The sequence below is a fragment of the Camelus dromedarius genome, chromosome X, assembly GCF_036321535.1.
Source record: "Camelus dromedarius isolate mCamDro1 chromosome X, mCamDro1.pat, whole genome shotgun sequence".
Classification (NCBI taxonomy): domain Eukaryota; kingdom Metazoa; phylum Chordata; class Mammalia; order Artiodactyla; family Camelidae; genus Camelus; species Camelus dromedarius.
Window position 1 is genome coordinate 74,312,216 of NC_087472.1, and position 27,169 is coordinate 74,339,384.

At 33.8% G+C, this 27,169-nt stretch overlaps 1 protein-coding gene and 4 non-coding genes across 6 annotated transcripts in view; 3 read left to right on the forward strand and 2 right to left on the reverse strand.

Moving 5' to 3' along the window:
* Window positions 1-27,169, forward strand: part of WNK3 (WNK lysine deficient protein kinase 3) — a 126,649-nt gene that overhangs the window by 9,398 nt on the left and 90,082 nt on the right. For both annotated transcript variants that reach the window (XM_064483118.1, XM_010996825.3), the window contains exon 2: window positions 10,498-11,152. In XM_064483118.1, coding sequence (XP_064339188.1) covers window positions 10,616-11,152 — 537 coding nt within the window. In that variant the 5' untranslated portion in view covers window positions 10,498-10,615. The remainder of the gene's footprint in view (window positions 1-10,497; window positions 11,153-27,169) is intronic.
* On the forward strand, window positions 2,851-2,927 carry LOC116151103 (small nucleolar RNA U2-19). The gene has a single exon (XR_004134887.1). It is a non-coding gene; the product is annotated as a small nucleolar RNA U2-19 (small nucleolar RNA).
* LOC116151102 (small nucleolar RNA U2-30) lies at window positions 3,092-3,161 on the forward strand. The gene has a single exon (XR_004134886.1). It is a non-coding gene; the product is annotated as a small nucleolar RNA U2-30 (small nucleolar RNA).
* LOC116151084 (small nucleolar RNA SNORA16B/SNORA16A family) lies at window positions 6,724-6,858 on the reverse strand. The gene has a single exon (XR_004134868.1). It is a non-coding gene; the product is annotated as a small nucleolar RNA SNORA16B/SNORA16A family (small nucleolar RNA).
* LOC116151088 (small nucleolar RNA SNORD52) lies at window positions 18,528-18,595 on the reverse strand. Its single transcript, XR_004134872.1, has one exon. It is a non-coding gene; the product is annotated as a small nucleolar RNA SNORD52 (small nucleolar RNA).

A 27,169-nucleotide genomic window follows, 5' to 3' on the forward strand; every position in this document is an offset into this window, starting at 1 on the left:
TAGTATTTCATACTATGTTCTCCTTTAACCAATAGGATCAATTTAGAGTATATCCTTCCAGTCTTTTTTATATGCATTTACACATATATGGGTACATTTAGAAATAAAAAGTTTTGCGTGTGTTTTTTTTACATAGATGATATATAGGTGTAATATATATGTTGTACCACAACTTGTTTTTCTCAGTAGTACACGTGTGTAGGAGATTTTTATACATCAGTGTATATCCATGTCTTAGTTTTTAAACAGCTGCATATTATGCAGGACAGATGCACCGCTTTTTATTTCACCATTCTCTTATAGATGAGTATATAAGTTCATTTCAGTTATTATTTTTTTTTTTTTTTGCTGTTGCAAACATTGCTTCAGTAAAAAATCCTCGTACATACGTATTTGTACACATACAGGAGTGTTTCTCAGGTAGGTACTAAAAAGTGGAATTTTTAGGTGTCAAGTATGTGTTATATATTTGAAATTTGCCATATGAAAAGGCTATTCCAGTTTATCTGTCGACAGTGCATGGAATGCTGAATTTCTCAGCTGTGATATTAATAGATATATAATTTTTGCTCATATGATAAGCAAAAATGATATTGAATTGTTTGAATTTGCATCTCCTTGCTTACTAAGAAGTTTGAGGCATCCGCTACCATAGATGTATTGGCTATTTGTGTTTCTTCTTACTGATTTTTATGGGTTCTTTATATATTCTGGATATTAATGCTTTGCTGTACATGTTGTAAATGTTTGCTCCCAGTCTGTTTTCTTTTAACCTTGTTCATGGTCAAACAGCCAAATGTATTTTTTTGTTGTTGTTGTTAATGTATTTGTTGTTGTAGTTCATCTTTTTAAGAAAACCTTTCTTTCTTCAGGTTGGAAATATATTGTACCATATTTACTTTTAATAGGTATATAGTTTTGTTTTTTATGTTTAGCTCTTTAATCTGCCTGGAATTTATTTTTATGGCTGGTTTTAAGTAGGACTTTAATTGCCCGCTCCCTGCCCCAAATGGAGAGCCAATTCTGACACTATTTATTATGCTATGTGTTCCTTATAAATTGAAATGCTATCGTTACTATGGACTGCATTCCCATGTTACATACATGTGGTTGTTTCTGTATTGACTGTTCTCCACTAGTCCAGTTGTCTATTTCTGTGCTGAAACCACATTGTTTAACTTACTATAGCTATATTATATGTAATATCTGGTAAGACAAATTCTCATTTTTCTTTTTCAAGATTTTCTTGCCTTTCCTTGTACATTTTTAGAATCTGTTTGTCAATTTTGGACAAAAACATCTCTTTGGGATTTTTATTGCGTTTGCATTGACTTTGGAATAATCTCAGAGAGGGGTTTGTGAAGATGCTGATACTGGGTCTTTCTACCAAAGAAAGGTATGTTTTATGTACTTAAGTAAAATTTTAGTCTTCTTTATGTAAGTGTTGTATATTTCTTTTTGAGTTTATTCCTAGATGAGTATTTTATAGCTTTGTTAGTCTTGTGAACAGGATAGTTTTCTTTTTGAGGAGGGAGAGACAATTTAAATATGTATTTTATAAATTACATTTACCTATATATACTTTCTTTGGCAAGTAAAGGGAAGGTAGTAAAAATTTTGAGTGGGGTGCTGGTCCAAGTAGTCTCTCGGTCATTGGAAAGGTCTCTGGGCCCTGACACTGGGGACGAATGGTTGGTTGGCAGAGAGCTTAGAGGTGGGGGTCCAAGCTAATCCACTGCAGGGATGGGGTCAAGAGGTACACGGAGAATTGAAGACCTGGCAGGGTGTGGGTCACAACATGGCAGGGGTTCTTGGGGAGGCCAGCCTTCCTGGCACAGAGTCTCATCACATCCCTGAGGGTCCATTGGGAGAGCCTTGAGGTTTTTTTTTTAATATGTATATTTTATTCGCAGTGACCCACCCTCCAGGTGCCACCTGTTCCTGGTACTCTCACTTTAGGATACTTGTTTTTTAAATTACATTTTCTAATTGATTATTGCTGATGTATAGCAAAGCTATTGCTTTGTGTTTGTTGATTTTGTCTTTAGCTTTTCTGCTGAGCTCTTTTATTCGTTCCTATTATAGTTTATTAGTTGATTTGCTTGGATTTTCCAGATAGACAGCCATATAATCTACAGGTTTTAAGTTTTGTCTCCTACTTTCCAATATTTGTATGTCTTGTTTTATTTCCTTAAGTGGTAGCAATGATAATAGGAATTCTTGGCTTATTCCTGACTTTAATTATTGTTTATGTTAAAGATGCTTAACCTCACTCATGAGATAAATGCTAATTGAAACCACACTGTGATTTCTTTTTTAAACCTATCTGAGTGTTAAAAATCAAAACATTTGATAACACCTTTTTTTGTTGTTGTTAAGGCTGTGGGGTAAAAGACACTCTCACACATTGCAGGTGGGAGTTTAAATTGGTACAATGCCCGAGGAAGGCAGTTTGGCAGCATTATGTAAAGATACATGTGAATTTTGTGTATTCTTCTGGATATACTAGTTTTCTTCAATAAAAGCTAAATATGCAAATTTCCTTTGATCTAGCAATCCCATTTCAGGGAATGTACATACACTCACACATATATATACACAAAGATACACACATATATGCAAAGGAAATATGCAGTTATCTGTCATAGCAAATAATCAAATACTGTTACTATATAGGTATTAAAAAAGAAGAATGACAGGGAAAAAAGTATCTTAAATTATTGTGACTGTAAAAAAAAATTTGGTATATACTGTGCTACTTTTTGTGTAGAAAGGGAGAGAGAGAACATGTATTTGTTTTTGCTTATTTGCTGAAAGAAACTCTGGAGGACTACACAAGAATCTAATGAGGATCAGTGATGAAAATAGCCAAATCTGATCATCAGACCTTCTAGTCTAGCTGATGCATGATCTCTGTATGTCTGAGAAGCAAAAGTATACAATAATTTAAAACAATAAAGGGTTATGTCTTGGATAGGTGTGTGTGTGTGTGTGTGTGTGTGTAAAGGTGGCAGTGGATAACTGAGGAATTGTTGATGGGTGGGTGAGAGTGGGCTGGGGGTTCTGTGTGTGTGAAAGGCTAATCAATTCGGAGTGATGATGAAAACGTTTTACTACTGACCTTTTTAACTATGAAGTTTTCTACACTTGATCTAAGCTTAGAAAAAAAAATCTAATAAATATTAACCTGTTGGGAGAGTGGTGGGAACTGAATGGATAGGAAACGGGGTTGAGAGTGAAGCTGTCCATTATATACCTCTTTCTTTGGTTTTTGAATCTTATGATTGCATTGTCAAAATTAAAATAAAAATGATTGCTTGAATTATTTCAGCTCTTCCAAAGACATTTTTTTCTTGTTCTTGTTCTTTCTCTTCTGTGTTACAGGTTATCTTTAAATAGCTGTTTCCTGATTCTGTTCGTATTTTAAAATGAGCTAGTAGAAGGGTTAACTGGGAGTTCTGTGTACCTAGGGAGGGTTGTCAACTGGTAGGCTTTATTTTGGGTGGGCAGCTGGCTTTTAGACTTGGATAGAGGGCAGAGGGCTTTGTACCAGGGTGTCCTTATTCTTCCTAGTTTGTTGAATTTGGTATTCTGTATGCAGGATTTCTTTCTTTGTTGGGGAGAGTTCATCAACTGTGTCGTAATTCAGACCTGCAGTTAATCCCTGTTTTCAGCCTTTTTCTCACTCTGGCCCTCTGTAGGATCTTTAGTCTTTTGAGTGTGGAACCCCTCTTGGGTTTTGCCCTGTAAGTCAGCTCCCTCCTGGGTTGGAACCCTTTCTACTACATATTTTAGGTTGTAGCATTCCTTTGATTTGTGTTATCAGCCAGTTTTTTCCTGTCTGCTCTCTGTCAGAAATTGTTGAAATCTTGTATTTGCTATGCCATTTCCCATTCCTGTCCTTGACTTGTCATTTATATTTTTGTACTCTTACCATCACTTTTCCAAGGTCTTGGAAAGTACAAGAGATATAGGTGTTCAGTTCACCTTCTTGAACCAGAAGTCAACAGGGGTGTATCTTAAGCTTGGATAAACTGTAGGCTCCTTGAGGACAAAAACTGACTTTTGTTCTTTTATCCCCAGACCCTGACACAGAGCTTAGCACTTGGTAAATGTTTATTGACATGAGTACACATGTATGAAAGAGAGAGAGAGAGAGGATTGTTGATGGAAAATTTACTGTGTAATTTTGACTATTTAAATATGCATTCTTTTAACTGTTGGTTCCAAAAGTTGAAGAAATTAGTGAACCATTGATTGACAAAATATGCTGGATTTCCCATGGATAGAACCGTGATAGGCTACAGGGGAAAATTTATTTTGAGCTTTTAACTCAAATGTTTCAAGCTTATATATCAAACATGTTGAAGGAGTAGATATGGGGCACAAATTTGTGAGATTTTCCTTATAATTTCAGTCTCTGTAGAAGTGCTTTTGCAATTGTCTTTCTACGTATTCCTAGGGTTTTGATCAGTGTGTTAACATTTTATGAAGGAAAAAAATGGTCACACATAGATTATAATATATAGCTGTTGAGCTCAGTAAGAGATTTCAGGTTTGAGGCCTGATTTTTGTGGACTATTTCACTGAGCTATGTTTCTGCATTGCTGAATATAGAAGAGATACTATCCTGGTCACTGAAGCATACCCCTTTAGCAATGCTAGCGTGGTTTATTATTGGAAAGCTTTAAAAGAATGTATTATATACTTTTCAGCCTTACTAAATAGACTCTCCTGAAAATCATTTAATGTTTTCTTGAGTATTGTTGAATAGTGCTTTACTATAGTGCTGCCCCTAGGGGTTAGTAAGAGGTAGAAAATAAAAGCTTCCATTTATTGATTATTATATTGTGCCAGGCATTGTGCTAAGCACTTTATATGTATATTTTCATTTTATTTTCTTATTAGTCCTGTGAGATTTCACAAATGAAATCAAGAATGAATGAGGTTAAGTAATTTGCCCCAAATCTCCTCTGAGGAATGAGAGGCAGAACGAAGATTGAGTCCAGGTTTCTCCCGCTTCACAAAGCCTGTGTTCTGAAACTGTATTTTGTGGTCCAGAAGTTATTGGATCCATGATGAAAAGGCCCCAGATATATTATACTTAGTGAAGTTGTTGGCCTGGTTTTTTAAAATATGGTTTTTTTATTCATTATTTACCACTAAGCTACCAGCTATTACATTTTATTGTTGTCAGGTCTTTTCCCTTCAGACCAGTGGTTCTCAACCCAGGAGCCCAGGTTGAAGATAAGGAGAGTGGACAGAATGAGAAGAGTGGAAGGTACAGAGTATAGTTTGGAAAAGGCATATTTGATATTACGACGTCTTTGATTTTAGTTCTAAATGTTTTAAGATTCTTAAAGAAGGATATTATATTTTATTGAGATATAATTTACATACCATAAAATTCACCAATATAAATGTCAGTGATTTTTAGTAAATTTATAGAGTTGTATAACCTTAATTACAATTTAATTTTAGAACATTTTCATCACCCCTAAAAGATTTCTTGTGCCAGTTTGCAGTCAGTCGCGTTCCTATGCCCCAGCCCTAGGCAACAGCTAATCTATTTTCTGTCTCTATAGATTTGCATATTCTAAGTATTTCATTTAAATAGAACCATATGTGGTCTTTCCTCTGGCTTCTTTCACTTAGCATAACGTTTTAAAGGTTCATCCTTATTGTATGTGGCATGTATCAGTACCTCATTTCTTTTTATTGCTGAATAACATTCCGTTGCATGGGTATAACACATTTTGTTTATCCATCAGTTGATAGACATTTGGATTGTTTCCATCCTTTGGCTGTTGTGAATAGTGTTGCTATGAACATGTTTCGTACACGTTTTTATGTGGAAATAAGCTTTCATTTCTCTTGGGTAGATGGTATCATATAGTAACTCTATGTTTAACTTGTTGAGGAACTGCCACACGGTGTTCCAAAGCAGCTGCACCATTTTACATTCTCACCGGCAATGTACCAGGGCTCTATTTTCTCCACATCCTCACCAACACTTGTTACTGTCTGTCTTTTTTATTGTAAGCAGCCTCATGGGTATGAAGTGGTATTTTATTGTGATTTTGATTTGTATTTATCTAATGAGTAATGATATGGAACATCTTTTCATGTGTTTATTGGCCATTTGTGTATCTTTTTAGAGAAATAATCTGTTCAGATCTGTAGCCCATTGGATTATTGTCCTTTCATTATTGAGCTGTAAGAATTCTTTATATATTCTAAGTACCAGTCCCTTATCAGATACATGATTTGCACATATTTTCTTCTAGCTTTTTGCTTTTCACTTTTTTTTTTTTTTTACATGCAGGAGTTTATTGGTCACTTACATGCCAGGTACAAACATTAGCCAAAAAAAGTCATGATTTCCACTTAAAAGAGCCTGTTGTCTCTTCCCATAGTGTTTCTCCCCCAACTCTGCAGATCCACAATCACAGATGAAGACAGTTTCACTTATACTAGAGATTCAGCTCCAGAAACAAGCTGATATCTTTTATCAGCTGCCGGTAAAATCCAGGGGGGAACCAGGTCCTGAGACTCTGGTCTCTGTCATCACTGTCATGACGAGTCTTCACTCACCAGAAATACCAACTTCAGTCATCCTGGACTCTCCATCTGGCACAGCAGTGGGACATTTCTGCTGGCCTCTGGAAACGTTTCAGTTTTAATAAGGGTCTCTGGCTATACCTGAGAAACGACAGGTACAATAGCTGTCTTTTCCTGAAATGTTGCAGATCAGTTACAGCAAACAGAACGGCAACCATCAAGGAAAAATGTCACTCTGGGCTCCTTTTTGACCACAGCAGCTATGTGGAAGCAGCTGCAGCTTCGATAAGGGCCACTGCTTTTCACTTTCTTGATGGCATCTTTTGAAGCACAAGGTTTTTAATTTTTATGAGGTCCAGCTTCTCAGTTTTCTCCTTTATCACTTGTATTTTTGTTACTGTTCCTAGGAAATCACTGCACAATCCAAAGTCACTAAGATTTACTCCAGTGTTTTCTTCTAAGGATTTTATACTTTTAGCTCTTAGATTTAGGTCTGTGATCCACTTTGAGTTCATTTCTTGTATGGTGTAAGGTAGGAATCCAGCTTCATTCTTTTGTATGTAGATATCCAATTGTCCCATTACCTTTTGTTGAAAAACTGTTCTTTCCCACTGAATGGTCTTGGCCTCTCTGTTGAAAATCAACTGACCATAAATGTTAAGGTTTGCTTCTAGACTCTCAATTCTATATCATTGATCTATATATCCTTATTTTATTGTTTATTTCTAATTTAGTTCTTTTGTAGAAGGAGAATATACTTTAGTTTCACTCCTTTTAAATTTATTGAGATTTATTTTATTGCATAGTACATGATCTGTTCTGGAGATTTTTCTTTGTGCTTGAAAATAATGTATATTTTGCTCTTGTTAGGTGGAGTGTTCTGTAGATGGCAGTTAGGCCAAGTTGACTGATAGTTTTGGCTAAGTTTTCCAAATTCTTGCTGGCTTTCTGTCTAGTTGTTCTCTCCATTATTGAGAGTGGGCTATTAAAATCTTCTACTGTGATTATTGAATTGTTTATTTCTCTCTTCAGTTATGTCAGTTTTTATTTAATGAATTTTGGCGCTCTGTTGTTAGATAGGTATAATTGTTATAGTGTCCTGATTAATCTTTTCATGCTTATAAAATGTTCTTCTTTGTCTCTAATAACATTTTTTGTCTTAGGGTTGGTTTTTAAAAGACTGAAGGAACTTTTATTTCCCCATTCCTCTTCTTTGTTGCTGCTTATCCTACAGTTTGGGAAACCAGGTGACCCGACGTTACCATTAGTTAAGTGAAGTGAAAAGTGTTATTCTTAAGAATATTCCACCTAAAATGTTAGTATTTGGGGAATGTGAGTGAAGGGTATACTGGATTATGTATATATTCTTCCAGGTCTTTTTCCAAGTCCAAAATTATGTCAAAATAAGTTGAAGAAAGTACCTCTACCTAAGTGAGGGATTGTTAGTTACCTTTTCTCAGTTGAAGGCAAGGCTAGTCTTACTGACTTTTGAAGTATGTTGATTTAGCAATGTAACCTCATATAGTACTTTATGAATCCTTAGTTTAATTCTTAGCTCTGTCCTGGTAGTGTCATGTGATAGGCAAATCTCTGAGAGTTATCATAGACTCTTCCTTTTCCCTCACAACCATATTTATTCAGGCAGTAAATCTTGCATTTAGTACTTCATTAATGTATCTTATCTCTTGATACTATTTTCATTCAAACCTCAGCATCTCCTTTTTAGATTATTATAGTAACTCTCTAACTGATTTCCTTGTTTTACACTGTATGGCATAGGAATCCTTGGTGAGTATCTGCCTCTCTATCCTGATCTGCCTGCTTCTAGTATTACTAGTTAACTGTTGATACGCTTATTCTGCTGTTTTAAGACTTTGCATGTCATCTTCCCTCTGCTTGGATCAGCTAATTTTCTTTCTCTGAGACTCAGTTCATGCATCTTTTCCAGGAAACCTTACTTAAGGAGTCCAACTTCATTCTTGTCCATGTAGATATCCAGTTATCCCTGCACCATTTGTTGAAAAATAGTTCTTTCCCCATTGTATTGTCTTGGTACTTTTGTTGAAAATTGACCATAAACATGTGGGCTTATTTCTGGACTCTTTGTTTTTATTCCATTTATCTAAACATCTATCCTTATGCCAGCACCACACTTTCTTAATACTGTAGCTTTATAGTAGGTTTTAAAATTGGGAAGAGTGAGTCCTCCAACTTTGTTCCTTTTAAAGATTGTTTTGGCTTGACTTTGAAGTTCTATGTAAATTTTAGGATCAGCTTGTTAATTTCTGCAAAGGAACCAGCTGAGATTTTTATAGGAATTGTACTGAATGGGTAGAACAGTGTGGAGTATTTCTCCCCATTTCGTTTGTTTTGGTTCAGGATTATTTTTCTTCAGTTTTCCAAATTTGTTATTTCTGTATATTTTTGATTTGACATGACAAATAGTGTTTTATAAGGCACATAACAACAGATATACAGACTTAACTTTATGGTATATCTTTGTAGTGAGAAGTGAAGAACTCTCTTATTGGTTTGACCATTCATTTGAAAAAAAATGTTTTTCTTGTATGTTCCACATATTTCCACATGTTCTTTGTGGAAAAAATTAGAAAATACAGAAAAGCAGAAAGAAAAAATCCATAATTCTACTATTCAGTGTTAATATCGTGTGTGTGTATGTATAATGGAAGATTGTCATATATTTCTTTTTTCATTTAATCATATAATATGTAGGAAATGTCTTTTTATCTCACTAAAAACTACAGTGTTTTTTAAATGCTGTATCCTATCTCATTTTGAGATATTTAATTAAACTTTATTAGGTTTATGTTTAGTTACAGTTTTTCCAAATTCTAAGTGCTATATGAGTGACTTTATAGTTAAATCTTTGCACAGATTGTTGGCTATTTCTATGGCAAGTTCCTGTAAGTGGAATTGCTGATTCAAGAGAATACATATTTTTAAGTCTTTCTTGCCATTTTTTGTTTCTGGTATAGTGTGTTAATACTTGACAATAGTTTCTATCTGTTAAAATGTGAAGGCAAGCTCATAAACAAGTTTTTGCTTTATTCAGAACTACTGTTGGATGTTCATAGCAGCATTATTCAAATAGTCAAAAGGTGGAAACAACTCATCCATTGACCAGATGAATGGATAAACAAAATGTGGCATATACATACAATGGACTATTATTCAGCCTTAAAAAGGAATGAAATTCTGATACATGCTAACATCAATGAACCTTGAAAACATTATGCCAAGTAACATAAGCCAGACACAAAAGGACAAATAGTGTATGATTCCACTTATATGAAATACCTAGAGTAAGCAAATTCACAAGGACAGAAAGTAGAACAGAGGCTACCAGGGGCTGGGAGATGGGAAATTATTGTTTAATGGATACAGAATTTCAGTTTGGGATGATGAAAAAGATCTGGAAATGGATAGTGGTGATGATTGCACAACATTGTGAATGTCCTTAATGCCACTGAATTGTACACTTAAAAATGGTTAAATTTTACCACAATAAAAAAACTATTGGATTAATTCCAGAATTTTAAACAAAAACCATCTACTGAGAAATTATGTGCTTGTCTTACTTATTGTGTGTGTTACCTTGTAGCTAAGTGAACTGAGGGTTTGGATACTTCTTTTAAATATGATGGTTTGACAGAAGGGGCTGAGAACTAGGTTTCTAACCAATGTTCATGCAATATGAAGACCTATTGAGATGTATGCCAAGTAGTCTGCTGGGCATTGAGGACTGCAGTGGTAAACAAGATAAGACACAGTCCCTGGAGTCTGCTGGTTGCCAAGATTGGACAGAAAAAAGAACAAACTTCTTATTAAGAAAAAAGGGATTAAACAATCAGGTGACTTTTCTCCTTAATGGTTTCCTTGGGGGGTGATTTTAATATATCCTTTTTTCCCCTTCAGGTTGCTATGGAAACATAAGACCACATAAAAGGAAGTCCATTCTGATAATTCTGATACCTGAGATGCAACTGGACTGAAAAGTGGAACAGGAAAAATTTTAGTGCCAACCTTACTTACAATGGCTACTGATTCAGGGGAACCAGCTAGCACGGAAGATTCTGAGAAACCTGATGGAGTTTCATTGGAAAGCAAAGTTGCTCAGATTACAGAAACTTTGACAGTGGAAGGTAGACTAAAGGAAAAAAGCAGTACCTTCTCTGCTTCCGGAGAAACCATAGAAAGGAAGAGATTCTTCCGAAAGAGTGTTGAGATGATGGAAGATGACAAAGTCACTGAATCTTCCTCCAAAGATGAGAGCATAAAGACTGCGACAAATATTTCAAGAGTAGAAAAACTTCCTGCAAATGTGCTCCGAGGTGGACAAGAAGTTAAATACGAGCAATGTTCAAAGGGAGCATCAGAATCATCAAAAGATTGTTTCAAGGAGAAAAATGAAAAGGAAATGGAAGAAGAAGCAGAAATGAAGGCTGTAGCTACTTCTCCTAGTGGCAGGTTCCTGAAATTTGACATTGAGCTGGGAAGAGGAGCATTTAAAACAGTATATAAAGGACTGGACACTGAAACATGGGTTGAGGTTGCTTGGTGTGAGCTGCAGGTGAGTATATAATCTTCCTGGTTTTAATAAATTCCAGTTTTAGCTGGCCTAGGCTTCTGAATGACCCAGGATTAAAATGTATCATGGATTAAAATAAAATGAAGGACTTGTCCCCACGTCCCTGAAATTATGTTCCTTTCTTAGATACTCTTAGGAGCTCACACCAACCTTTTGGTTTTTTTTTTCCCCCTGTTGTTTTCCCCTCTGTTTTAAAGGGGAAAAAGTCTATTCTTGCTTTCTTTGGGGGAAATGCTCCTAATTTATTAACCTTAGGAAATTCCCAAAACACTTTTGATGTCTCATTTTGAAAACTTTTAGTAAGTGTATGCCTTATGAATTGATTGTTACACTAAATACTTGCGAGTGTGATGTGTTAGGGATATAGTCAGTGTGAAATTTTCCATTTCTCTTTTCCTTTCAACAAACTTTTGGGGTTCATGTGGTGTTTTTCAGCACAGGAAATGTTTTTCTTGCTTCTTTGAGGGCTTCTATTAATACAAACTCCTCCATGCCTTTGAGTTTACCTCAGAGAGGATCTCTGGAAGAAATAATCACTGAGGTTAGTCAACTGGAATGTTATTTAGAAAGGAGAAGTAAAAGCAACAGAATAGTTGAATTACCTAGATATTTGGTTCCATAATAAATATTTATGTGGTACTTTTAACTAATGAAGGGCTAAATGGGGACAGAACATCATAGAAGGGGTTATAATAAGAATAGTTTCAGACAGTTGTAGGTTGAACATAAGGAAAAACTTTGTGATCTCAGTCAGCTCATGGGAAATGGTCAGTGTTCACAAGAGATGCTTAAGATTAAATAAAGCCAATTGCTAAGTACAGATTTTTGTTGTTCAAATTCCAGTGGTCTCTCTGTGTGGGTGTATATGTATGTACTATGATTTTACCCATTCTAAATTTGCTATAGATTGCCACTTAGATAGGTTGAAATTTAGTCCAGGTCCCTGCATTTCTAGGAAGCTTTTTGTTTCCAAACTTTACTCTGTGTAAGAGCCAGTGTTTGCTTTGTATGCAGACTCTGGAGCCTGTGTCAGAGATTCAGATTCAGTAAGTCTAGGGTAGGATGCAAGACTGCAATTTTAACCAGCTTTGAAAGTGCTTTGAATGTAGGAAGTCCCTTGATGACTTTTTGGAATGCAAGTTACCTAGCTGTCAAGCCATGCTGGTAGTTCTTGAAAGGTGTGCGTGTGTTGGGGGGGTTTGCTTGATTTTCTTACCCCTTTTACCTTTTAAGAATTTTATAAGGTCTGTGTCACAGTAGAAATATTAGATACTGCGAGCAAACAAATATTAAAATCACAGAAAATTATACTACTTTGAGAATGCTTTTAACATTTAAATATATTTCTTTATGGACTCTCTTTTGCATAAGTGTATAAGTGACTGTATGTCCCCCACCCCATGGAGTCATATTATAAGGTTTTAACAAAACCTTTTTTTAAACCTATCATGAACATCTTTTCATCACCAGTAATTGTACATTTATATCATTATTTTTAATAGATGCTCTTTTAAGTTATGTAATCAGTCCTCTGTTGTTGGACATCTAGATTTTTCTCCAATATTTCACTATTATAACCATGGTTGTGATCAATATCCTTGTGTGTGTGTATAAATGTGTGTGTGTGTGTATATATATATAATTATGTAAATTTTAATTTACTCTCTACATTGTGATTTCAGTTAACATTTTTTTGGGGGGTAGGGCACAAAATGTAAGCTATTTACTATTTGGCCGTTTTTGTTGTTTGTTTTTTTCTTCTAGTTTTATTGAGATATAATTGACATACAACACTGTGTGAGTTTAAGGTGTACAGCGTAATGATTTGGCTTAACATCATGAAATGATTATCACAGTAAGTTTAGTGAACATCCATCATCCCAAATAGATACAAAATTAGACATAGAAAAAATTTTTTTCCTCATGATGAGAGCTCTTAGGATTTACTTTCTTAACAATTTTCATATCATACAGCATTTTTTTAATTGAGTTATAGTCGTTTTACAATGTTGTGTCAAATTCCAGTGTAGAGCATAATTTTTCAGTTATACATGAACATACATATATTCATTGTCACATTTTTTTGCTGTGAGCTACCACAAGATCTTGTATATATTTCCCTGTGCTATACAGTATAATCTTCATAGAATAGTATAATATTCTATATTTTGAAATACAGCAGTCTTAATTATCTTTATTGTGTTGTACATTACATCTCTAGTACTTATTTATCTTATAAATGGAAGTTTGTATCTTTTGACTGCACTAACACTCATCTTTTAGTGGGACCAGCAGCATGGACATCACCTGGGGACTTGTTGGAACTGCAGGTTCCTAGACCTCATCCCAGACCTATTGAATCAGAATCTATCTCTTAGTAACATCTGCAGGTGATTTATGTGCACAGTAGAGTTTGAAAAGCACTGAAATAAGGGGCTAGTTCCAAGAGCTAGCTGAATCAGAGGAGGAATTCCCTTAATACACCAACATGAGCTTTATATTATATCATATATACTGATTCCTGGCATCCACTCCAGACTTTCCAAATTGGACTCTCCAAGAGATGGGGCCTAGGAACTTACTTTTAAAAGTTCTCCAAATAATTGGATATATAGCCAGAATTGGGGGCCTCTCATTTGGAGCAAATGTTGTAAATATATAAAGCACATTTTAATTTACACAAAGAACAACCATTGCAATTTTCTGTTCTGAAAGGAATGTTAGAATTAGTGGACTTAGTTGATAAAATTTTTGGATATCATTTCATTTTCTGCATATTTGGAATTGGGAAAAACGAACTTTAGAATCCCAGAAGGATAAGGGCATCATCTTTTAATTACTTTCCTGTGAGTACTATGCAGTTTGTAATATACAATTTCTCATTTTTTTCCATTAAGTTTTCTTTATTATATAGTTAAACAATTTTGTAGAAAAACATCCCAATGAGCAGTTTAAATTATTCTAGATCCTTTCCTAATCTTGTTTATATTTATGTGTGTGTATCATGTATAAGATTGGCATGTCTACACTTTTGTCTTGTTATCAACTTGATACATGTTTTCTATTTATTAACATCATTAAAATATGTAAGCTATATTTTATTGTATTCACGCCACCTCTTAATCTTCCTTGAAATTAGAGAAGTTCTTTTCTTTTTTAAAAATTTTATTTTTGCATGTTTGATTTGAAATTCGTAACTCAGCATAAGGTTTTTATACATTTTTCTCTTGATGGCATTTCCCCCATTGTAGATATTTGAGCCTTGTGTAACAATTCTTAACAGCCTCATATCCATTTATTTAGAATACATTGACCTTTGGCAGTGCAAAGAACTAGGAGAGACAGATTTTACTGCTGATATTTGACTTTGTGGATGTCAAAAACAAGCCCTTTGATGATGTGGATCAGATTTAGGATTTGCCCATAAACATCTGGATTTCTTTTTTATTTTAATTAATAGACTTTACTTTTTAGAGCAGTTTCAGGTTCACAGCAGAATTGAGTAGAAAATACAGAGAGTTCACACAAAGCCCTCGCCACCCACACATATACACTCCCCTACCCTCAAAATCCCTCATCAGTGTGGCATATTTGGTACAATCGCATAAACATCTGCATTTCAACAGTTTGTCATACTTTATGGTTTATGTAATTTGATGTTTTAATGCCTTAGTGGAAAGGCTTTGACCTATTGTTCTTTGTAAATTACTTGGTAAATTGATAATTTACTGTGAGTGAGGGCTATCAGTCATAAGTTTTGTTTAGAAGACAATTTTAGTTCATGATGTTGAAAGACCCGGTCAGATGTTACTTAAAGTCCTGTTTAGTAACTTTTAGGAGTCAGTCAGAAGAGTTTGTAAGTTTTATCCACTAACGACTTGAGAATCAGTAGCACTTTACTTTTACACGTGGAAACACAACCAGTTTTTGCTTTACTTCTGCTAGTAATTTGTTATTTGTTTTCTTGATGGAACTGAGTTTTTGTATAGTGGGACTTTTTTCCAATTGAAGGAACATCATAGATATGTGAGATTTTTTGTTATTTGACTGTTTCTAAAATGTATTTGAGTGTACTTGTAATAAGCTTCACTGTGAGGTCAGATATGTGATTGTGTGCTTTTCAAGGTAATTAAACTGGCCTCCTTTAAGTAGCATCTAACAGTGAGACATCTAAGAAGTCTAGCTATAGTCTCTGAACTGAACCAAAACTGGCACTGACTGAAAAGAAAGATTAAAAAAATAAAAGACATAGTTGACTGTAGCAGGTTGACTGTAGCAGGCTGACCTGTTGAGTGAGCATTCTAATATGCTTTGATTATAGTAGTGAATATATTCCAGGCAATGCAATGGAAGTAAGTTTAAAAATCCATACTTCCGGGGGAGGGTATAGCTTAGTGGTAGAGTGCATGCCTAACATGCAGGAGGTCCTGGGTTCAATCCTCAGTATAGTACCTCCATTAAATAAACAAACAAACAAACCTAGTTACCTACCCTCTCCCAAAAAAACCCCAAAATTTTTAAAAATTAAGATAAAAATCCATACTTCCATACCTAAAGTGTCTATCAAAATTGTGGAGAAACTTGTTTTCGTTTTATTTTTGTTCATCGCCTAAAAACACTTTGGGGAGAAGTATATTTTTAGACAGCTCTACATTTAATTGTGAAATTAGAATTAGATAATGTGAAAATAGCTGAATTTCCAATAAAGTTAAAAATAATTAAAAAATATAAATATGCTAGAATTTCTGTTTCTGAATAAATATTGTTTTCTGAAGTATTCACTCTGGGATACTTTTGCTCTTAAAATATTTTTGTTATGACCCCTCTTGGAAATGTTTCCAGATTCTGTTAGAGTTATACAAGAAAATGCTTCACTGCATATAAGCACACCCCAAATAGTGTTATTTAGTTTAATTTCCCACTGTCTTCATAAGACCCAAACCTCATGGTACAATACTCTCATAGGCAAAGAATGATTACGCTGAAGGGAGATGGGATAAAGCTTGCTTAAATGTATATGTTCTAGTTTCTTTGTTTAAAAGCTAGTCACATGACTTTATTAAATATAAACCAAAGACAGATGTTATCACAAAATGAGAGTAAGAGTAGCAGGAGACAGACTTGATTTGAGAAATCCAGTAATTTTTCTCGTTAGTTCAACAAGTTAGTTTTGAACAAGCTATCTGCTTGATAGATAAGATAACAAATTGACACATCTAGTTCGGTGAATAATTGCACCCCAAAGATATCCATGTCCTAATCTCTGGAGCCTATGAATATGTTGTTACCTTACATTGCAAAAAGGACTTTGCAAGTACCATTAAATTCAAGATCTTGTGATAGGTAGATTACCCTGGATTATCTGGGTGGGCCCAGTGTAATCACAAGGGTCCTTATAAGAATTAGGAAAGATGGCAATAGTCAGGAGGAGATCTGACAGTGGAAGCAGAGTTTGGAGTGATGCGAAAGTGGGCAATGAGCCAAGGAATTTGGGCAACCTCTAAAAGGTGGGAAAGGCAAGAAAACAGATTCTCCCCTAGAGCGTGCAAGAGGAACACAGCCTTGCCAACACCTTGATTTTAATTGAGTGAGATGCATTTTGGACTTCTGATCTCCACAGCTGGAAGATAATAAATTTGTGTTGTTTTAAGCCACTAAAGTTGTGGTAATTTGTTATAGCAGCAATAGGGAATGAATATAGTATACTCAGTTGCCATTCATTCACTTGTTCATTCGCTCAGCAAATAAATGTTCAGTGCCTACAATGTATCAGAACTGTGCTAGGTTCTAGGGACTTAATGAGGGAAAAAAGCAGACACAGATTCCATTTTCATAAAGCTTACAGTAGAAGGAGTTTATAGTTAGTAAGAAGCCTTGGAGGTTGGAATTAGTGAAAAGATGAAAGGACTGTTAAATATAGATTTGTTTGAAAGAAATGGCAGGGTTGGGAATAGCAGGCAACAACATACCACTCCTTTACTAGTTTTCTTTTTTATTTTGAGATAATTTGTTACTAACAGAAGAGGTGTGGGGTCGGGGGTGGTGTGGGGGCAGGGAGGGTATACCTCAGTGCTTAGCATGCACAAGGTCCTGAGTTCAATCCCCAGCACCTCCATTAAAAAATAAATAAACCTAATTACCTCCTCCCCCTAAAAATAAAATTTTTAAAAATTAAAAAAAACAGAAAATGTGTAAAGATAGTCTAGAAGTTCCCGTGTGTCCTTCACTCAGTTTCCTCTTATGCTCATATTTTAACCAGAGAACATTTATCAAAACTTAAGAAATTAACTAAGTGCTATTAATTATAAAGCACAGAACTTGTTCAGATTTTACCAGTTTTCCCACTGCTGTTCTTTTCTCAATGCTATGATCCAATTTAGGATCCCACATTGCATTTAGTTATTATGCCCCTTTAGTCTCTTCCATTCTGTGACAGTTCTTCAGTCTTTCCTTTGTTTTTCATGATCTTGACCTTGTGAAGAATGTTGCTCAGTTATTTTGTAGAATGTCCCTTAATTTGGATTTGTCTTATGTTTTCACATGGTTAGATTTATGCTATGAATTTTGGTAAGAATACCATAGAAGTGATGTACCCTTCTCAGTGCATCATAGCAGGGGCTATATCATGTTGATGTGGATTACTGGTTATGATAACCTTGATTATTTGGTTAGTGTGGTGTCTGATAGGTATTCTCTGTTATAAATTAATATTTTCCCTTTGTAGATTAATAAATATCTTGGCAGTAGATACTTTGAGACTATGTAAATATGTTTCTCCTCAAACTTTCCCTTATTTTTTTTTGGCATCCAGTGGTGTGTTTTGCCTGTAATAAGTGTTACTGTGGTGTTCTAATGGTGACTTTCTATTTCCCATATTTCTTCTACACTTACTAATTGGAATTATCTCTTAGTTTTATGTGGTCTCTTCCTAAGTATGACCGTTAAGTTTCTGAAAACCCAACAATCAGGGAATTTATGGCTGAGGAACTTTAGTATATCTTAAGTTATTAAAAATAGTGTCATACACTTTGCCTTTATCAAAATTAATATTAATTGAGAACTTATACAGTACTTACTTTGAATATCTTATTTAATCCTTACAATAGTTATATGAGGAAGGGATGATTGATTTTCAGATGATAGACCTGAGGTTTAGATACATTAAGTAACCTACCCAAAGGGGTAGAGCAGAAATTTATATTCCATCAATTATATATATAAACATTTACATTGATGATTTAAGAATTTCTTCCTCATTAGTTATTTGAGCAGATCACTCATATTTTTAACCATTTTACAACAAATGATTTCTTAAATGGACCCTGTTTAAAATAAGGCTCTTTTTTGCCCCCCAGATGAGTTAAAACTTAATTTTTGACATCAGGATCAGCATCAAAGTCTCTAGTCTGAGAAATCCTCATTCCCATAAAATAAGATTCTTGACATTAAGCTAACTGCTGAAGCTCAAGACGTACTAGTTAATGGTGTCATTTAACTCCACTCTCTGGCTTGGAGTCTCTGAGGAACAGTTTCATGGTTGGGTTTCCATGGTTCAATGTCTGGCCTTCACCTTCTGTCAGTGTCCAGAGGTGGTTGGACATGCTGGGGAGACTTGACTTCTGTTAACTCAAATGCCTAGATCTAGGACACAAATTTGTAATTTATAATTAATTAATTAATTAGACCTAATATAGTTATTAGGTCATATGCTCTAATTGGTCTGTAGGCTTAGATACATGGGAAGCTAAATTGTAATCAGAAGCTGGCTTGGTAAGTATAGAGTCAGAACAAAGAAAGTAGATGTTCCTGTGTGTCCTGCTAAGACAATAGACTGAATGAGCTGAATGCTCAGATCCTAAGTGGATGAGGATATCCTCTTTATTCAATAGTTCTGGAAGACAAATGAACCTTGTTTTGTCTGTGGTTCATTCCCCTTTCTACATGTTACCTTGACCACCATTGGTGAGTACTTTTCTTTAAGTATTAATACCGCTGCTGTCTAAAAGCTTTAACAGGCTCATATGGCCAAACTATGACTATTATATGCTGATTTCTTGATTAATACTTTGATGTTACCATTTATAAATTATAATTACCCTAGCGTATGTTTATTTCATTTAGTTTAGTTCTGGGGTTGGTACACTTGTCTCTCTCTGGAAAGTGGTTTGTGAATGAGGTATCTGTAGTCATTGCTGTGAATATTGTTTCTGAGAGGCAGAGCTTTGAACTGGAAAGTGCTTGGGATTCAGAATAGAGCAGACCTAAGTCCCAGTGTTACCTGTGCCAGTTAGGTACCTTGGGCAAGCTAATCAGCTTAGTATTTTGGAGCTTTACTTTTTCACTTTTTTTTAAAGAAGAGTATAATGAATATTTCTGATATACAAAAAAGAATAAAGAATAACACATTGAAAATTGTTTACCTACTACTCAGCTTGAGAAATAAAACATTGAGGATTAGAGATAATGTTTATAATGCTTATAAAGCACATGGTACATGTTTGAGTATTCAATAAATGTTAGTGATAAACTACGAGCAACCTCATATTTATCCAGACTATTCATTGATAGACTGCTTTGTAAGTTAACCATTTTGAATCTTCATAGCATTCATTTTTAGTTGAACAAGATATTTTATAATACAGTTTTCATAGCATTGTTGATGATTTCTTCCTTCTTTCACATTTGCAGAAACAGATCCATATAGCCTCTGACCTGGTTCTGTAGTTCATTTTTGGTGTTTGCATTAAGAGACATAGCTGATAAGGCCATAGTTTACCCTTTGGAAATGAAATGCTTCTTATCTTGAATAAATACATATGCAGGTTAGTCATGTTGGTATTGTGCCTTGTCTCAGGAAAGGTTTTGTGTACATTTTTGGCATTCCGTATATTATAACAGATTAAGTGTTTAGTTAACATTCATAAAAGGATAGTATTTCTTTTAAAGTTGTGTGGAGTAGTTGAAATGTATTTGGTAAATTTGTATTTGACCTCTATTATATTTATCAGCCATATAAATTAATATTTAAAACACTGAAAATTTGATATTTGATGCTTTTTTGGGTGACTTTACCTAGAGACAGTAAATTTAGGGATCATTTTTGTAGATTCTAATTCTCCTGGCTTCTGACTGTGTCACCTCCATTAGGTATCACTGCTCCCTAGTTTGCCTTTTGTGGTTCGTCATTCCTTTCTTGAGTAAGAACTCTCCCCATTGGCAATGTGTAAAAATTACCTTATCAAAGTGGTTATCATTAATACAATAGAGTGTGTGTGTCTGTCTGTATTTAAGGAGGATTACTATAGTGGCTGAAAACTTTCCTCTGGATTTTGGTGCTAGTTTGACAGGTTTACTTTCCACTTGCTGAATTAGAAGTGGACCTTTGAAGATCTTGGCCGTACCTTTCTAGTGGACTTTACCTTCAGCAAAATGTCTGAGACAGCAGTGGCAGTTTTATAAAGTTGTTTACTCTTGATGCTGACTACTTTTGATCCACAGGATCAAAGGATAAAGTGGAATAGTTAAGTTTGGCACATGAAAGACATATATTCTGCTAATTTAATCAGAAGGCATCAAAATTTATTCATTATTCTTCAGAGTAGATCTGCTGATCTATCATGAGAGGTGACTTCTAGCTTATTACAGGGACATTTAGGACTTATTAGTCATCTTACGTTATAAGAAAAGCATAAACACTTGTTTCCAGCTCTCTTCTAAGTTTGTCATTCCTTTGTTTTGTTCTTTGAGTTCCTTAACTCTTTTTTTTTTCAGACTTTTTAAAAATCAAGATACAATTGACATATAATATTGTATAAGTTTAAGGTGTGTACCTGTTGGTTTATAAATTTATATATTGCAATCTGATTACCACAGTAACATTAGTTAACACCTTTATCATGTATGTCACATATTTATCATTTTTCTATTGAGAACAGTTAAGATGTAGTCTCTTAGCAACTTTGAAGTTTATCATACAATATTGTTGACTGTAATCACTATGCTGTACATTAGATCTCTGTAACTTATTTATCTACTAGTTGTAAGTTTGTACCCTGAAATCACATCTCCCAAATTCCCCTTCCCCGCCCCAAGACCCTTGTAGCCATTATTCTACTCTCAATTTTCACAAGTTCAGATTTTTAAATTCCACATGTAAGTGATATCATACAGTATTTGTATCTCAAAGGGATATCTGCACACCCATGTTCATTGCAGCATTCACAATAGCCAAGATATGGAAACAACCTAAGTATCTATCAAAGTGCCCATCAACAGAAGAATGGATAATGTTAATGTGATTTATATATGTATACATTCATATGTACATATGAATAATATGAATATTATTCAGCCATGAGAAGGAAGGAAATCCTGCCATTTGCAACAACATGGAAAGATCCTGAAAGTATTATGCTAAGTGAGAGAAGTCAGACAGGAAGACAGATACTATATGAGTCCCTTAACTCTTTTTTAAAATAAGTTTTATTGTGGCAAAATGTACATAACATAAAATTTAACATTTTAACCATTTTAAGTGTACAATTCAGTGGCATTAAATACTTTCACCATCACTACCACCATCTCCAGAACTTTTTCATCATCCCAAACTGAAACTCTGTACCCATTAAACAATAAATCCCCATTGCCACTCTTCCTTACCCTTAGTAACCACTATTTTACTTTCTGTCTCTATGAATTTGCCTATTATAGGTACTTCAAATCAGTGGAATTATGCAATATATGTCCTTTTGTGTCTGGCTATTTCACTTTAGCATAATGTATTCAAGATTCATTCATGTTGTAGCATGTATCAGAATTTCATTACTTTTTGAGACTGAACAATATACCATTGTATGTATATACCACACTTGTTTTATCCATTCTTCCATTAATGGACATTTGTGTTGTTTCCACCTTTTGGCTACCATAATAATGCTGCTATGAACATTACTGTACAAATATCTGTTCAAGTCCCTTATTTCAATTCTTTTTGGTATATACCTAGAAAGTGAAATTGGTGGATCGTATAGTAATTCTGTGCTTTATTTTTTTAGGAACCACCGTAGTGTTTTCCACAGTGGCCGTGCACCATTTTACATTACTACCAGCAATGCACAAGCGTTCTAATTTCTCTACATCCTTGCTGATACTTGTTATTTTCTGTTTGTATTTTTTTAATAGGCATCCTAATGGGTATGAAGTGGTATCTCATTCTGATTTTGATTTGTAGTTCTCTAATGACTAGTGATGTCAAACTTCTTTTTGTGTGCTATTCATTTGTGTTTCTTTTTTGGAAAAATGTCTATTCAAGTCCCTTGCCAACTTTTGAATTGGGTTATTTGGTTTTTGTTGTTGTTGTTGAGTTGTAGGAGTTCTTTATATGTTCTGAGTATTAATCCCTTATCAGATACTAGTTGCAAATATTTTCTCCCATACTATGGATTGCCTTTTCACTCTCTTAATAGTGCCTTTGATGCACAAAAGTTTTAAATTTTGATTAAGTTCAATTTACCTGTTTTATCTTTTGCTATGTATATGCTTTCTGTGTCATGTTTAAAAATTCATTGCTAAACCCAGTCATGAAGCTTTTTTAGCCCTATGCTTTCTTCTAAAAGTTTTACAATTTTAGGTCTTACGTTTAGCTCTTTGATGCGTTTTGAGTTAATTTTTGTTTATGGTGAAAGGTAAAAGTAACCACTATTCTACTTTCTGTTTTTACAAGTTCTTCATTCTTTTGCACATGGATACCTAGTTTCCCCAACCTTTTTTTGAAAAGACAATCCTTTCTCCATTGAATGATCTTGATATTCTTGTCAGAAATCATCTATGTGACTGTATATGTGAGGGATTATTTCTGGCTCTGTAATCTATTCTATTGATATTTATACCTGTCTTTATTCTAGTATCACAGTTTTGTAGCTTTGTAGTAAGTTTTGAAATTCAGAACTCCAACTTTGTTCTTCTTCTAAGATTGCTTTGGGTATTTGAGGTCCCTTCAGATTCCATATGAATTTTAGGTTGTTTTTATTTTTATTTTTGCAAAAAAATGGGATTTTGATAGGGATTGCATTGAATCTTCAGATCTCTTTTGGCATTGACATCTGAAATCTTAACAGTATTAAGGCTTTCAGTCCATAAACATGAGATGTGTTTCTGTTTCTATTTATGACTTCTTTAATTTCAGCAATGTTTTGTAGCTTTAAGTGTTATAAGTCTTTTGCCTCCTTAGATAAGTTTGTTACTACATATTTTATTCTTTTTGATGCTATTATAAACGGAATTGTTTTCTTAATTTCCTTTTTGGAGTATTTATTTTACTGTATAGAAACACAACTTATTTTTGAGTGTTGATTTTGTATCCTGCAACTTTGCTGTATTAGTTTATTAGTGTTTGATTTTGAGTGTCAGGAAAAGGAGGCTAACCACTACTAAAAAGGAAAAAAAATGATATTCTTTTAAGTTAACAGAAATAAAGGGAACAGCTAAGTAAAATAAATAAAACCTAAAACAAGATGGAAGGAGTAAAATTAAATATATTATTTGCTATTTCAAATGTGGACATATTGCACTTGCTTGTTAAAAAACTCAGACTTTCAGATGGAGTTAAAAGACAAAACCCATATGTGTTGTTTACTAAAAAAGTACTTAAAACAGTGACAGAACAATGTTAAGATGAAGGTATAAACCAACAAAGAGAGAGCAGGAATGACAGCCGATATTAGTATCTATCACAGAAGAAAAAAAGTAAAGTTAGAGCATTAAACAGGATATTATAAAGTTATTTACTTCACAGTTTAAGAAGATAAAAAGACCTTTGATAAGGGTTTGTAGGCACCAAAAAATGTTGGCTAATATTTTAAACTCAGAACTTGTAATAGATTAAAGGAAAACGGATAAACATAGTCAACAAGCCACTAAAAAAGTTGGTCAAATGTGTGGCCTGAAGAAAACCTTAAGTTAAAGAAAAGAGATTTTGTATTTTGTGTTATTCGATAAAATTAGAAATAAATAATGAGACAAATAACCAAAAGATTCTTATATAATTGGAGATCAGAAATCATACTCCTAAATAAATTTTGAATCAAGGAGGAAATATCAAAACTTAAATTATAAACAACCTAGAAAGCAATGAAAAGAGGACATTGCAACAAAACTTGTGTATCATTGCAGAAGCTATACCCAGAAGAAAATTTATCACCTAAAATGTCTTCATTATTAATGAACAATAACTAGAAGGAATTTCGTACCCATCTTACGACATTAGGGAAATAACAGTAAAATAAAGCAAAATAAAGGAAGAGGGAATTAGTAAAGATAACTGAAATTAATAAAAGTTATAAAAATAGGATAAGCAGCAAGGTCCTACTGTATAGCACAGGGAACTATATTCAATAGCTTTTAATAACCTATAATGGAAAAGAATATGTATAAACTAACACAATATTATAAATCAACTATACTTCAGTAAAAAATAGGATAAATACATTCTAATCTTTTTGGCTCTTTGAAAATGATTAACGAACCTGATGAAGGGAAATAAGAGGGCAAAACTACATGAGAGAAGAAATGAGAAATGTAATATAGCCATGCTTTGGAAAAGAGTAAAAGAATTATAGGAGAATATGATGTGCAAGTTTGACAATCAATTTTCCCAATATTTTACTATGAAACATTTCAAATACAGAGCAAAGTTGAAAGATTTGCTAAGAACATTTGTAATACCTACCATCTAAATTCTACCTTTAGCATTGATAACACATTTTAAATCTTAAGTAATGGATTACCCCGTAATCAAAATATAAATCCAAAATGTACCCAAGAAAAAGAAGAAAAGTTGAATAGGCTAGTTATTAAGAAGATGTAGAAAGGCGATTCAAGCTTTTATTCCCCCTCTTAACACCAAGGACAAGGAGCCATCTGAGAATATGCAATGCAGCATTGTTTGTAATAAAGAAAACTTGGATCATTCCAAATGCCCATCATGGGTGAATGTATAAGTTGTGATAGAACTGTCTAATGAAATGCTGTATAATAGTTAAAATAAATAAACTAGGGCTATACATCTCAAAATACATAAATATAAAAATGTAATATTGAACAAAATAATTTGGAAAAGGATACATCACATGATAATCACCTATATGATTTAACATTTGTGAAACTGTTGTTTATGGATACAAACATATAATTTAAAGTTTTTTACAAACTTGCATGAATTAGAAACCTAATTCAGGTAGGGGTTACTTCTGGGAAGGGAAGGAAGAGGATAGAATCAAGGAAGGGTATATAGAGGACTTTATTATCTGTGATGTCTTGTTAAGATGTAAGCAAATTTGGCAAAATCTGAAAGTTCAACAAAGATGACTGTAATACCTTGCCCTTTATGCCTGAATTATTTTTATAATAATAAAAAAAAAGAAAAAACACATCAGGAGTAAGTAGATTCAGAGCTTTACTTCTAGGTAACCTTTAAATGACAAGTGATTCCAGTGTTAAACTACTTAACTCTGGTCAATTTCATGAAGCCGGTATAATCTTAATACCAAATCCTTATATTGTACAAAAAAAGAAAACTATAGCTTAATCTCACATGTAAATGTAAATGTTAAAATCCTTGGTAAAATGTTAGCAAATAGAATTCACCGGTGGATCAGAAGAATGATATGCCGTAACTGGGTAGGCTTTGTTTCAAGATTTTAAGAATAATTCTGTATCAGGAATCTATCAGTAAACAATTTGATCATATTAGTAAGTGCAGAAAAAAACATTTCATAAAATTCAGCCACTCCTAGTTAAAAAATAAAAGTAACATAGGAATATAAGGAAATTACTGTTTGTGAAGATAAAAACAAAACTCAGCTGGCATGTAACTTAAATAAAAATCCAAAGACAATAAAAAAAAAAACAAAACTCAGTAAACATTCTAAGCTGTGAGATAATAAAGCTCTTTTTGTTAAAATATAATAAAAGACAGTGATGACTGTAATCACAATTATGTTTCAATATTATAGGCATTTCAGCAGAATCAATAAGGTAAGAAAATAAACAGTACAAACATTGGGAAAGTGATAACTTTATCTCTTCTTACTGAAAAATCTCAATCTCTAGAAGCCCCCTGGAAAGGAAGTTAGAAGTGGAGGCCCAAAGCTTCATTTGTATACTAACTTTTAGAGCAATGATTTCTCAAGACAACAAGAGTCAAACCAGAGCCCACCCACTTGATACCAAAAACAGGTACAGTTCAAGAAAACAAAACTATAGACCAGTATCCCTCATGAACATAGATGAAAAAATGTTCAACATAAGATTTGCACATCGAATCTCTAATGTATAAAAAGAACATGTGATGACTGTGTGGGATTTTCCCAGGAATGAAAGGATTGTTCATCATTCGAAAATCAATGTAATTTGGCATATTAACAGACTATAGAAGAAAAGATATAATCATTTCAATAGATACAAGAAAAGCATTTGAAGAAATTCAATATCCATTCATGATAAAAAACTCAGCAAATTTACAATAGAAGGGAACCTTGTTAACCTGATAAATGGCATCTATTAAAAAATACAACTGTTAGAATGGCTTAAAACAGCTGACATCATACTTAATGGTAAAAGACTGAATGCTTTTTCTCCAACAAGGCAAGGATGTCTGCTCTCAACACTTCTAGTATGATTCTGTCAGTGTCATCATATTGGAATTCCTAGCCAATGAAATAAGAGACAAAAAATAAATAAAAGGAATGCAGATTGGAAAGGAAGAAATGAAACTATCTCACAGATACCATGATTATCTGCATAGGAAATCTCAAGGAATCTAAAAAAAGTTCCTGAAACTAAATGACTGTAACAAGGTTGCAGGATATGAAGTTAATATTTAAAAAAACAATTTTATCTCTGTATAGTAGCAAAGAATAATTGGAAATCGCACTTTTTAAAAAGTATCATTTACAATAGCACCAAAAAATGAAATACTTGAGTGTAAATATAACAAAGTAT